Raw genomic sequence first — 13,179 nt, 5'->3', positions numbered from 1 at the left:
TGGCTTTACATCCCGGGTTTATTCCTCGCCCGGGGGCGGCTTTTCAATATGAAAAAAAAAAAAAGGAGAAAAAAAAAAGCTTAAAAAGGAGAAAAACGAACCAAAAAAGGATGGATTTGGGGGGTGGGGGGGGTGGGGGAAGGGACATGGAGGGGACAGGAGAGCCCCTGGTTGGGGACACGGGGACAGGGCCACCCAGGAGACCCCTGCAGCTGGAGTGGTGGTTTTTTTTTTGGGTGGAAAAAGGGGTGAATTGGTTCCCCGGGGAAGCTGCAATAATTTAGTGGTGACGTCACCCCCGGCGGGGCGGGGGGAGGGGGCGGGGGGGGTGACACGGAAGGGGACGGTGACATCGGAGAGGGGACGGTGACAAAGATGGCGGCGAAGGACGGGGACGCTCCGAGGACTCTCTGGTGACGATGATGATGGTGAAGGATGAGGGCTCTTCGGTGATCACGATGAAGGACCTGGGACTCTCTGGTGACGATGATGAAGGATTCTAGTGACCATGATGAAGGACAAGGACTCTGGTGATGACACCGGTGAAGACCGAGGGCTCTCCGAGGACAATGACAAAGGCTTTGGGCTCTCTGAAGATGACGATGATGAAGGCCAAGGGCTCTCCAATGACAGCGGTGAAGGCCGAGGGCTCCGAGGACAACCATGATGAAGGCCAAGAGCTTTCTGGTGACGATGGTGAAGGCCAAGAGCTTGTCGGTGACGACGGTGAAGGCCGAGGGCTTTCTGGTGACAGTGATGAAGGACAACAGCTCTCCGAGGATGATGATGAAGGCCGAGGGCTCTCCAAAGACGACGGCGATGGCCAAGTGGCCTTCTGGTGACAACAGCAAAGACTGAGGGCTCGCTGAGGATGATGACGAAGAGCAAGGGCTCTCCGAGGATGCTGAGGACGATGACGAAGAGCAAGGGCTCTCTGAAGACGATGACGAAGAGCAAGGGCTCTCTGAAGACGATGACGAAGAGCAAGGGCTCTCTGAAGACGATGACGAAGAGCAAGGGCTCGCTGAGGACGATGACGAAGAGCAAGGGCTCGCTGAGGACACTGAGGAAGGCCGAGGACGATGACGAAGGACAAGGACGACGACGCTGAAGGCCGAGGGCTCTCCAAGGACAACGGCGAAGGACAAAGGGCTCTCCGAAGACGATGACGGCGAAGGACGAAGGGCTCTCCGAGGACGACGACGGCGGCAGTGAAGGACGAGGGCTCTCCGAGGACGACCGTTCCCCTCAGGCCTCCTCTTCGGCCTCTTCACCGAAGTCCTCCTCTTCCTCGGCGGTGGCGTCCTGGTACTGTTGGTACTCCGAGACGAGGTCGTTCATGTTGCTCTCGGCCTCGGTGAACTCCATCTCGTCCATCCCCTCGCCCGTGTACCAGTGGAGGAAGGCTTTGCGTCGGAACATGGCCGTGAACTGCTCCGAGATGCGCTTGAAGAGCTCCTGGATGGCCGTGCTGTTGCCGATGAAGGTGACGGCCATCTTCAGACCCCGGGGCGGGATGTCGCACACGGCCGTCTTCACGTTGTTGGGGATCCACTCGACGAAGTAAGAGCTGTTCTTGTTCTGCACGTTGAGCATCTGCTCGTCCACCTCCTTCATGGACATGCGGCCTCGGAAGACGGCGGCGACCGTGAGGTAGCGGCCGTGGCGGGGGTCGCAGGCGGCCATCATGTTCTTGGCGTCGAACACCTGCTGGGTGAGCTCGGGGACGGTGAGGGCGCGGTACTGCTGGCTGCCGCGCGACGTTAAGGGGGCGAAGCCCGGCATGAAGAAGTGGAGCCGCGGGAAGGGCACCATGTTGACGGCCAACTTGCGGAGGTCGGCGTTGAGTTGGCCGGGGAAACGCAGGCAGGTGGTGACGCCGCTCATGGTGGCCGAGACGAGGTGGTTGAGGTCGCCGTAGGTGGGGGTGGTCAGCTTCAGGGTGCGGAAGCAGATGTCGTAGAGGGCTTCGTTATCGATGCAGTAGGTCTCGTCCGTGTTCTCCACCAGCTGGTGGACGGACAGGGTGGCGTTGTAGGGTTCCACCACCGTGTCCGACACCTTGGGGGACGGGACGACGCTGAAGGTGTTCATGATGCGGTCGGGATATTCCTCACGGATCTTGGAGATCAGGAGGGTGCCCATGCCGGAGCCGGTGCCGCCGCCCAGCGAGTGGGTCAGCTGGAAGCCCTGCAGGCAGTCGCAGCTCTCCGCCTCCTTCCTCACCACGTCCAGGACCGAGTCCACCAGCTCGGCCCCCTCCGTGTAGTGACCTTTGGCCCAGTTGTTGCCCGCGCCGCTCTGGCCTGGGGTGGGGACACGGCGGGGGGGAGGTCACGGATGGGGTCTTTGGGGTGGGTGGGGGGAACTGAGGCCTTTGGGGACCTTGGTTGCTCAGTCTGAGGGCTTTCAGGCCATTCTTGGGGATCTCCAACCTGGCTTTGGGGATCTTCACCTTCCTTGGGGACCTCGATCCCACCCTCGGGGACCTCCATCACCCTCCTGAGGGACCCCCAGGCCCACCCTCGGGGGCTTTATGCACCTTGGGGACCTCCATCACCCTCCTTAGGGACCCCCAGCCCACCCTCGGGGGCTTTATGCACCTTGGGGAGCTCCATCACCCTCCTGAGGGACCCCCAGCCCACCCTCAGGGACCTCCATCACCCTCCTTAGGGACCCCCAGCCCACCCTCAGGGGCTTTACGCACCTTGAGGACCTCCATCACCCTCCTGAGGGACCCCCAGCCCACCCTCAGGGGCTTTATGCACCTTGGGGATCTCCATCACCCTCCTTAGGGACCCCCAGCCCACCCTCGGGGGTTTTATGCACCTTGGGGACCTCCATCACCCTCCTTAGGGACCCCCAGCCCACCCTCAGGGGCTTTATGCACCTTGGGGAGCTCCATCACCCTCCTTAGGGACCCCCAGCCCACCCTCGGGGGCTTTATGCACCTTGGGGAGCTCCATCACCCTCCTTAGGGACCCCCAGCCCACCCTCGGGGGCTTTATGCACCTTGGGGAGCTCCATCACCCTCCTTAGGGACCCCCAGCCCACCCTCGGGGGCTTTATGCACCTTGGGGAGCTCCATCACCCTCCTTAGGGACCCCCAGCCCACCCTCGGGGGCTTTATGCACCTCGGGGACCTCCATCACCCTCCTTAGGGACCCCCAGCCCACCCTCGGGGGCTTTATGCACCTCGGGGACCTCCATCACCCTCCTTAGGGACCCCCAGCCCACCCTCAGGGACCCCCATCACCCTCCTTAGGGACCCCCAGCCCACCCTCGGGGGCTTTATGCACCTTGGGGAGCTCCATCACCCTCCTTAGGGACCCCCAGCCCACCCTCAGGGGCTTTATGCACCTTGAGGACCACCATCACCCTCCTTAGGGACCCCCAGCCCACCCTCAGGGGCTTTATGCACCTTGAGGACCACCATCACCCTCCTTAGGGACCCCCAGCCCACCCTCGGGGGCTTTATGCACCTCGGGGACCTCCATCACCCTCCTTAGGGACCCCCAGCCCACCCTCAGGGACCTCCATCACCCTCCTTAGGGACCCCCAGGCCCACCCTCGGGGGCTTTATGCACCTTGGGGACACCTGGCAAACCCTTGGGGAGACTAAGGGCCTTGGGTCCTTCACTGCTCTTCCCGCCTATCCCAGCTCATCCTTGAGGACCTCCAACACACCCTTGGGGACCCTGAGCTCTTTGGGGAACCCCATCACCCTTCTCTGGTATCTCCACGTGACCCCTGGTGACCCTGAGGACCTCCACCATCCTCCTTTGAGATCCCTAGGCCACTCCTGAGGACCTTGGGGACCCCCCATCGCTCTCCTTCTCCATCTGCACGCCACCCTTGGGCACCCTGAGCACCTCAGGGACCTCTGTCCAAGCCCTGGGGACCTCCAGTCACACTTGAGCTCCTTGGGGATCACAATCCCTCTTCTTGGGGACCCTCCCTCCAGGACCCCAAGCACCTTGGGGACCTCCATCCCACCCTTGTGTAGCTTAAACTCCTCGTGGACCTTCACCATGGGCACCCTGAGCTCCTCAGAGACGCCCATCTCCTAGGAGACCCTCACCCCCCTGATTTGAGGATCCCCAACCCCCTTGGGGACCCCAAGAGCCCTCCCAGAACCAAAGTGGGGGCAGCTCTGGGGACATAAGGGAAGACTCTGGCCGCTGAGAAGGGGACGATAGGGACACGCCACCTCGCTGTGACTAACAGCCGAGGGCCACCAAGGTGGGGACAGTGGGGACCCACCACCCCACGGGTGCTGGTCAGCTAAGGGGGACACGGAGGGGACACAGAGGGGACACGGGGACTCACCAAAAACGAAGTTGTCCGGTCGGAAGATCTGCCCAAAGGGTCCTGAGCGCACCGAGTCCATGGTGCCCGGCTCCAGGTCCACCAAAATGGCTCTTGGCACGTACTTACCCCCTGGGGACATCGCCGTGTCACCGCAGGGAGGCGATGGCAACAATGCTGTGTCACCACCTCACCCCCAAAACCCCCCAAACCCACCCCAAAACCCGAGGAGGGGGAAATGGTGTGTGGTGGGGGTGGAATGGGTGAGGTGAGTGCGTCGGGTCTCGGGTGGAAAGGGATGGGGACGCGGAGGGGGGTGATGGGGGCGCAGGGGGTGACACCGAGGGGGGTGACAGGGCACGGGGTGACACCCTACCGGTGGCCTCATTGTAGTAGACGCTGATGCGGTCGAGCTGGAGGTCGCTGTCGCCGTGGTAAGTGCCGGTGGGGTCGATGCCGTGCTCGTCGCTGATCACTTCCCAAAACTAATGGGGTGGGGGGCGGGGGGAAGGGGGCGGGGTCAGAAAGGCTCCACCCCCACCCCCGATGCCTGGGTCCCCTCCCTAGGTGGGGGTGGGACAGCCCAGATGCAGTGACCCCTTTGGGAGTGGGGGGGCGGGAACCCCCCCTTTGGGGCTTTAAGATGGTTGAGGCCAGCCTTGGGGGAGGTGGGGTCTGTAGAGGGGGTGGAGCTTGGCCGGAGGGGGCGGAGACTGCACAAAGCCTCATTGGAAGAACGAACCCCGGGGAGGGCGGGGCTGAGCCTTGAATGGGCGTGGAATCTTATTGGAGGAGGCAGCCCAGTGGGTGGGGCCTCATTGGAGTGCTTGCGGCAGACCAACCCTAGGGGCGGAGCCAACTGGAGGGGCTGGGCCTGTGGCCAATGGGCGGGGGCCGCCCCAAAAAGGGGTGGAGCCTAAGCACCCGCATGGGCGGGGCTAAGGTTGGCATAGCCACACCCACCCCTCCCCCCCCAAAAAAACGGGCAGGCGGGAACCGGAAACAGCGTTTGAATCACGGAGGCGCTTCCAAAAACGTTGAATTTCAAAAAGACCCGAAATATGACTTTTTCCCCCCAAAAAAACCCCCATCCCTTCCCTTTAAAAAAAAAAATAGAAAGAATTTATAGTTTTCTCTCCCAAAAATCTCCCCGTGGGGGAGGGGTGGCTGGGAACAAAGGGTGGGGGAGGGGCAGGCACCCTGGGGACCCCAACCCCCCCTGCAAGGTCATGGTGGGGAGGGGGGGAAGGGGGCGACAGGGCCACGCCCTGCACGTGAAAACAGGCCAAAACACGGCAATTTCGGGCTGAAAGTGAAGGAATAGGTTAAAAATGGTGATTTGGGTTAAAAAACATCATTTTGGTGATTGGAAACCTGCAGTTAAGAGACTGCGATTCTTGGAGTTCCGCAATTATAATTTTTCTTCAAAGTGAATCCCGAAAAAGGGCATTTTGTGGTTAAAAGATTTCATTCTGGGCTGAAAAGTCCATTTTGGGCGAAAAAGAACCAATTCCGGGGCTGAAAATGCAGTTTTGGCGCTGAAATGGGGTTTTAAGGAACAAAAAGCCTCTACGTTGGTGCTGCAAAAAACCCCCAGTAATTCTACAGTGGGATGATCCCCTTTTGAGGATAAAAATCGCTATTACGGATCTAAAAACACCATTCTGGAACAGAAAAGTCTTCTTTTGGTGTCTAAAAGCCTCTTTTTAGACATTTTGGAGAACAAAGATCCCATTCTGGGGCTGAAAACCTCCATTTTGGGGGCTGAAAACTCCGTTTGGAGAAACAAAGATCTTATTCTGAGGCTGAAAACCTCCATTTTGAGACCAAAATCGCCATTTGGGTGGGGAAAGTCCGATTTTGGTACTACAAAAATCCTTTTGGGCGTTGAAAAAAATGCCTAGGGGCAGGAAAATCCTATTATTCAGCAAAAATACCCCAATTCCGGGATAATAAAAGCCTATTCTGGGGCCAAAAACATCCATTTGGGGGCCGAAAATGACATTGTGCAGCAAAAAGTCCTTATTTTGGGGTGAAAAAAAAAGTATCAAATTTGGAGCAAAACCCCTTAACATGCAGCACAAAAATGGCATTTGGGAGCACAAAGATCTTATTCTTGAGCTGAGGACCTCCATTTTGGGGCTGGAAACCTCCATTTTGGGGGCCGAAAAGCCCCGTTTTAGCTGTTAACAAAATCCACTTGCAGCTAAAAAAAAAATTTAAAAATCCTCTTTTGGGCTGAAAAGCTCCTTTTGGGTCCTCAAAACCCCATTTTTGGGGCTGAAAAGAGACATTTGGGGGCTGAAAACGAAAATTCAGCAAACAAAGATCTCACTCCGAGGCTGAAAACCTCCATTTTGGGGCTGGAAAAGCCTTCGAAGGGCAGAAAGGAATCCTTTAATGCTGAAAAAAAATCCAATTTTGAGGTAAAAGATCCTATTTTGGTAGTAAAAACCTCTATGTCATGGTCAGAAAGTCTGTTGTGGGGTAAAACCCCCCATTTTAGGGCAGAAAACTGCATTTCAGGGAACAAAGCTCTTATTTCGAGGCCAAAAACCTCCATCTTGGGGCCGACAATCCCGATTGAGGCCAAACCCCTTTATTTTGGGGCTTAAAAACGTGGATTTTTTAACCCCCCGACCCTGTTTTATGCCTGGAAAACAAAACTCCTATTATAAAGCACAAAGATCCCGGGTTTGGGGCGAAAACCTTCCATTTTGGGGCCACAAGCGTCTCATGAGGTGGGCACGCCCCTATTTTGGGGCAGAAAAAGCTCATTTTGGGCTCAGAAACCCTTTCCTTCAGGGCGAAAAATCCCCATTTTGGGGCGAAAACCCCTCATTTCAGGGCCGAACACGTTGTGGGCGGCACGCCCCGATTTGGAGGCAGAAATCTTTATTTTAGAATACAAAGCCCCCATTTTGAGCGTGGAAAGCTGGGTTTTAGCCAAAATAACTTATTGGGGATGCAGAACCCTTTTCTGGGGGCAAAAATCGCCGTTCTGGGGCTGAACACGTCGGAAGGGCGGGACGCCACGGTTTTGAGATTAAAAAAAGCAGCACATTTTTAAGCTTAAAATACCGCTTAGAAAGGAAGGGGCACGAAAGCCCTTATTTGGGGGCGAAACCCCCCATTTTAAAACTAATCCCCTCACCGAGGCAAAAAAAATAGCGATTTTGGGACCGAACGTGGTGAAGGGGGATTTAAATGACGGGGGCGAAAAGGACTTTTTCTGGTAAGAAGCGCTATTTTGGGGCCGAAAAGCCGCATTCCGCGGCCGCTACCCTCAGGCGTGGCGGGAAACCGCCATTTTGGGGCCGCGTGAGAAGAAGGGGGGGAGGGGCGGGGCGCCCCCATTTTGAGGCCGGAAACCTCCATTTTGAGGCCGACCCGCTTCATTTTAAGCCCGAAACCCCCTTATTTCGGTGCCGAGCCTTCGTTTGAAGCCCTCAGCGGGCTAGAAAGGCGCGATTTTAAGCTAAAATCGCCCCGATTCGGGTCCGCCTTTGTCTGCGCGTGAGGGGGGAGGGGCTTCTTAAAAGGGGCCGCGCCGCGGTGGGAGGGAAGAAAGGGGGGGGGGGTCCACCCCCACGGCCCGACGCCGCCCGCCCGCTGTTCACCTTGGCCCCGATCTGGTTGCCGCACTGGCCCGCCTGGATGTGGACGATCTCCCTCATGGTTGTGGCGCGGATCGGGCTGGGCGCGGTGATGGGAACGGTGGGCCCCACCCGGTCTTGATGGGCGATACGGTGGCGCGGCCCCTTTAAGGCGGGAGCGCTGTTGCGAGCGCGGCGGCGGCGACAATGGCGGCTCCCGCGGCCCCGCGGCGCCTCATATAGACAACGCGGCGGCGGCCGGCCCCGCGCTCCCATTGGACGGCGCCGCCCGCTCGCCGCTCTCCAATTGGACGGCGCGGGCGGGAGGCCTCGCCCCCATCTCCCTCTTCGCACCGCCCCCTCAACTGCGGCCGCTCTGCCACCTCTCTATGGCTTAGAGGCGGGCGCTCTGCGCGCCGCCCTCTGTGGTAGCACCGCCCACAGCCGCGCCGCCCCGCTCGGAGGACCCTCTGGGTCCTTCTCTATGCTCTCGAACGGAGGGACGCGCGCTGTTGCCAATGGGAGCGGCCGTTGGGCGGTGACGCGGGGAGGTGACGGCCAATAGCGCCGGGAGGGCGGGGCATGGGGGCGCTGGCGCGGGAGGGGTGAGCGAGGGGCCCCTTGTGAGGCGGTTTGGGGGGTTTTGTGGGGCAGTTTGGGGGTCCCTGGGATAGTCTGGGCGTCCGTGGGGCAGTTGGGGGGTCCCTGACTTACTTTGAGCGTCCCTGTGGCGCTTGAGGGGCTCGAGGGGCAGCTGGGAGGGGTGTGGGGCAGTTTGGGGGTCCTTGGGTCACTTGGGGGGTCCCTGGGGTAGTTTGGGGGCCCCTGGGGCACTTGGGGGCGGTGAAGGGGCCCTTGGGAGGGGTGTGGGGCAGTTTAGGGGGTTCCTGGGGCATTTTGGGGGCCAGTGGGGCAGTTTGGGGGTCCCTGGGGCACTTGGAGGCGGTCAAGGGGCTGTTGGGAGGGGTGTGGGGCAATTTAGGGGTTTCCCACGGCAGTTTGGGGGGCTCCCTGGCTCACTTTGGGGGTCCCTGGGGCAGTTTGGGAGTCTCTGTGGTACCTGCAGGGGGTCGAGGGGCAGTTGGGAGGGGTGTGGGGCAGTTTAGGGTATTCAAGGGGCATTTTGGGGCCCTGTCGGCAGTTTGGGGGGACTTTTCAGGGCAGTTTGGGGTAATTTGTGGTTCTCTGGGGCAATTTGGGAGTCTCTGGGGGAGGATACAGGTTTGGGGGGGCAGTTAGAAACCAGGGGAGGCAGTAGGAGCCCTGGGGCACTTGGCGGGGGGGCATTTGGAGGATGGGGGAGTTAGTTGGAGGGGTTCTTTGGACCCGGGGGGGCCGTTGGGGGGTCAGCAGTGACTGAGGGGGAAAATTCTGGATGAAGGGGGGGTAGTTTGGGGGGTGCTTAGGGACTGGGGGGCACTTGGGGGCCGGGGGGAGGGCAGTTGTTTCTGTGGGGCAGTTGTTCCCCCCCCCCCTCAGACCATGCAGCGAAGGCGTCGCCGAGGCCTCAGCACCCTGGGGGCTACAGGTAGGTCCCCCCGCTGGGTATCGGGGTCCCCTCCTGGCCCCCTTGGAGGGAGGTGGGGTGTAGCGGGGGGCGCTCCCGGACACCTGGGTCCCTATGGGGGGGGGGTGTCCTGCAGACACCCCCCGCCCCAACGCCTGGGTCCTCCTCAGGGCAGGGACTGGAGCGGGGACCCCCCCTCGCCAGCGACTCGGAGGACGACGAGCCACGCTGGCGTGAGTGTGCGAGGACGGCTCGGGGGGCGGGGGGGGGCGCGGGGAAACACCCTGTTATCGTAGGGCCTACAGAAACACAACAAGGTGGGGGTTACGGTAGGACCTACAGAAACACCGGTGGTGTGTTATCGTAGCAGCCACCGAGATGTGGGGGTGGGGAGCGGAAAGGGGTGAGCCCGGATCTTCTAGGACCCTCTGGGGTTATTGTAGGCCCTACAATAATAACCTGTGCCCCGCTCCCCCAGGCCCTCCCCTCAGAGACGCTGCGTCACCCCGAGTCGTGCCAGAGAGGTAGGTGGGACCCCGGTGTGTGGGTCCCTCGGGGGTGAGCCCGGATGCCTGGGTCCATGGGGCAGACCCCGATTCCCAACGTGTATGTGTGTGTCCCCCCGCACCCTGCAGCAACTCGGAGGAGACAGATGTTTGCCCAGATGTTCGAGGCCCCCGAAAACGCCGCCACACCCCCGCGCCAGGCCACCGCCCGGGTGTGGCCTCGCCCTGCCCGGATCTGGATGGCAGAGGACCCAAAAAGCGCTGTTTCGGCCCCCAAACAGCCCCAGATCCAGATGTGGGGAGAAAAATGGCTATTCCAGATGTTCCGCCCCCAAATCACTCTCTGAACCCCAAAAAGGTTGTGAATCCAGATGTGAAGCGTTTGCAAGGCAACAACCTGACTCTCGATGTTGAGACAGATGTCAAAGTGCCCCCAGAAACTGCTCTTTTTCACCCAAACTGCCACCGAGTTGCCCTGGAGGTGAGCAGCAATCCAGATGTGGAGGAAAGGGCCCCAAATCCAGATGTTGGAGGCGCTAACAACAAATCCCAGATGCTCGTGGTGGACAGTGACACCGATGTGGAGGAGGCTGAGGACCTTCCAGATGTTGGGCACCCAGAAATACGTAGAACGGCCCCAGACATACAAAAAAATCCAGGTGTGGAGATGGAGCCCCCAAATCCAGATGTTGGCGGTCCCGAAAATGGATGCTGGAGACTTGGGGACAGCGATACAGATGTGGAGACAGAGAAGAACTCAGCTGTTGAAGGGCCCAAAAATGAGCGTCGGGCACTGATCGTGGACAGCGATACAGATGTGGAGGAGAACGGAGCCGATCCAGATGTTGGATACACTAAACCCCGTCAAACAACCCAAAATGTACCAAAAGACAAAAATATCGAGATGGGGACACAAAATGCAGGTGTTGAAGGTTCACAAAGGGGAACTCAGATGCGTGTGGTGGACAGCGATACAGATGTGGAGGAGAATGGAGCCGATCCAGATGTTGAATACCCTAAAAGCCACCGAATGAACCAAAACGTACCGAAAACCCAGACTGTTGAGGTGGAGACGCGAAATGCAGGTGTTGAAGGTTCTCAAAAGGGTCATCAGATGCTCATGGTGGATAGTGATACAGATGTGGAGGAGGACACCTCCAATCCAGATGTTGGGTGCCCAGAAAGCCACAGAACAGCCCCCAGAGACCCAGATGTGAAGACAGAGGCCGCAAATGGAGACGTTGGAGGGCAACGGATTCTCCTGATGGAGAGCGATACAGATGTGGAGGAGGACGCTTCCAATCCAGAGGCCGGGGCTCCGAAAATCCGTCGAGCGACCCCAAACCTACCAAGAAACCCAGATGTGGAGACGGAGGGTCCGAATCTACGTGCTGAAGAGCCCCAAAACAAGCCTTGGACGCTTGTGGTGGACAGCGATACAGATGTGGAGGAGAATGAGGTGAAGCCAAGCGTCGGGTGTCCAAAAATCCAGAGAATTACCCGCAAGGGCCCAGATGTGGAGGCGACGAACCCAAATCCAGATGTTGAAGAACCCCAAAACGAACCTTGTGACCTCGAGGTAGACAGCGACACAGATGTGGAAGAAGACAACCTCAGACAACGTCGCCTTCGTCCAAAAAGCCACAAAACACCCCAAAACACCCGGAAAGACCCAACCGTAGTGATGGAGACCCCGAATCCAGATGTTGACGGCCTCGGCCGGGGCTCGGTGGCCTCCAGTGGTGACAGCGATACAGATGTGGAGGACGTCAACGCCCTTCCCAACACTGGAGCTCCAAAAACACACGGGGCGACCCGTGAGGTCGTGGATACGGTAGCTAAGGTGGCCGCTGCTCCAGATGTTGTCCCCAAGGGGGCGACACGGACTAAAGACGATCCAGATGTGAAGGCTACGTTCCCGACTCCAGATGTTGGAGCCTCCAAAGCCCAGCCCCCGGTCCTGGATGTGGACAGCGATACAGATGTCGAGGACAATTGTGTCGTTCCAGATGTTGGGGCAGTGCGAGGGTGTCGGGGGGCACCTGGCGACCCAGATGTGGCAACAGCACCCCCAAATCCAGATGTTTCCTCTCCCACGAGCCCCAGGGGTGGCAGCAACACGGACACGGAGGAGGTGGCTCCCACTCCAGATGTTCGGAGCCTCCGGACCCATATCCGGACCCGAAATCGGCCCCATCCAGATGTTGAGGGTCCCACCACAGGCAGCGATACCGATGTGGAGGGGACAGACCCAAAACAAAGGAAAACATCCCCAAAACGGCAAAGTTTATCCCCAAAATCACACGGTGACCCAAGCGTGGAGGGAATGGTCTCAAACGGCCACGATTCAGCCCCAAATCCAGATGTGGAGGCCTCGAATCCAGATGTCGGGGCCCAGCAACGCAACGGGGAGACCCCGGGGAAGGATCGGGATCCAGCTGTGCTGCCAGATGTTTCAGCCCCCAAATCCCCACGTCTGGCCCCAAATTTGGGGGTCACCGGTGACGCTGATGGTGGACCCGGGAGGGGCGAGGTCACCCCCGGAGGGGACGCGGGTGCGGCGGGGACAGAGAGCGACACCGACACCGAGGGTAAATGGGTGTCCCCGTCCCCCCCCCCAAATGCCTGGGTGCCCCCTCGGTCCCCCACCCCAAACACCTGGGGCCCCTTTCCCGGATGCCTAGGTCGTCCCCCCCCAAATGTCTGGGTGCCCCCCCTGGACCCCTGGGTCCCCCCCCCAAATGTCTGGGTGCCCCCCCTGGACCCCTGGGTCCCCCCCAAATGCCTGGGTCCCCTTTCCTGGACACCTGAGTCCCCCTGAGATCCAGGGTAACCCCCCCTGAATACCTGGGTCCCCCCCCAAATGCCTGGGTGCCCCCCTGGGTCCCCCACCCCAAACAGCTGGGGCCCCTTTCCCAGATGCCTGGGTCCCCTCCCAAATACCTGGGTCCCCCCCTAAATGTCTGGGTGCCCCCTCTGGACCCCTGGGTCCCCCTCCCAAATGCCTGGGTCTCCCCCCCCCCAAACACCTGGGTCCCCTCCCAAATACCTAGTGTCCCCCCCCAAATGCCTGGGTGCCCCCCCGGACCCCTGGGTCCCCCCCCCAAATGCCTGGGTCCCCTTTCCTGGACACCTGAGTCCCCCCGAGATCCAGGGTATGCCCCCCCCACCCCAAATACCTGGGTCCCCCCACCCCAGACACCTGGGTCCCCTTTCCTGGACACCTGGGACCCCCCCTCCCCAAATTCCTGGGTGTCCACCC

At 59.7% G+C, this 13,179-nt stretch overlaps 2 protein-coding genes across 2 annotated transcripts in view; one reads left to right on the top strand and one right to left on the bottom strand.

The window, feature by feature from the left end:
- TUBB (tubulin beta class I) lies at positions 1–8,124 on the bottom strand. Its single transcript, XM_064474110.1, has 4 exons — positions 7,929–8,124; positions 4,685–4,793; positions 4,330–4,440; positions 1–2,306 (listed from the first exon to the last, which is right to left on the bottom strand). The coding sequence occupies exons 1-4, from the start codon at positions 7,983–7,985 to the stop codon at positions 1,249–1,251; spliced, it is 1,335 nt and encodes a 444-aa protein (XP_064330180.1). The 5' UTR covers positions 7,986–8,124; the 3' UTR covers positions 1–1,248.
- A 1,198-nt stretch (positions 8,125–9,322) lies between these two features.
- MDC1 (mediator of DNA damage checkpoint 1) overlaps positions 9,323–13,179 on the top strand; it is a 14,628-nt gene continuing 10,771 nt past the window's right edge. Inside the window, 4 exon segments of the mRNA XM_064473806.1 lie at positions 9,323–9,432; positions 9,582–9,644; positions 9,890–9,935; positions 10,047–12,516. Of these exon segments, the coding sequence (XP_064329876.1) occupies positions 9,387–9,432; positions 9,582–9,644; positions 9,890–9,935; positions 10,047–12,516 (2,625 nt within the window). The 5' untranslated portion in view covers positions 9,323–9,386.

Source organism: Phalacrocorax carbo, chromosome 26 (genome assembly GCF_963921805.1).
Source record: "Phalacrocorax carbo chromosome 26, bPhaCar2.1, whole genome shotgun sequence".
Taxonomy (NCBI): Eukaryota; Metazoa; Chordata; class Aves; order Suliformes; family Phalacrocoracidae; genus Phalacrocorax; species Phalacrocorax carbo.
Note: the sequence above shows the minus strand (reverse complement) of the source record. Positions and strands in the feature narration are given on the sequence as shown.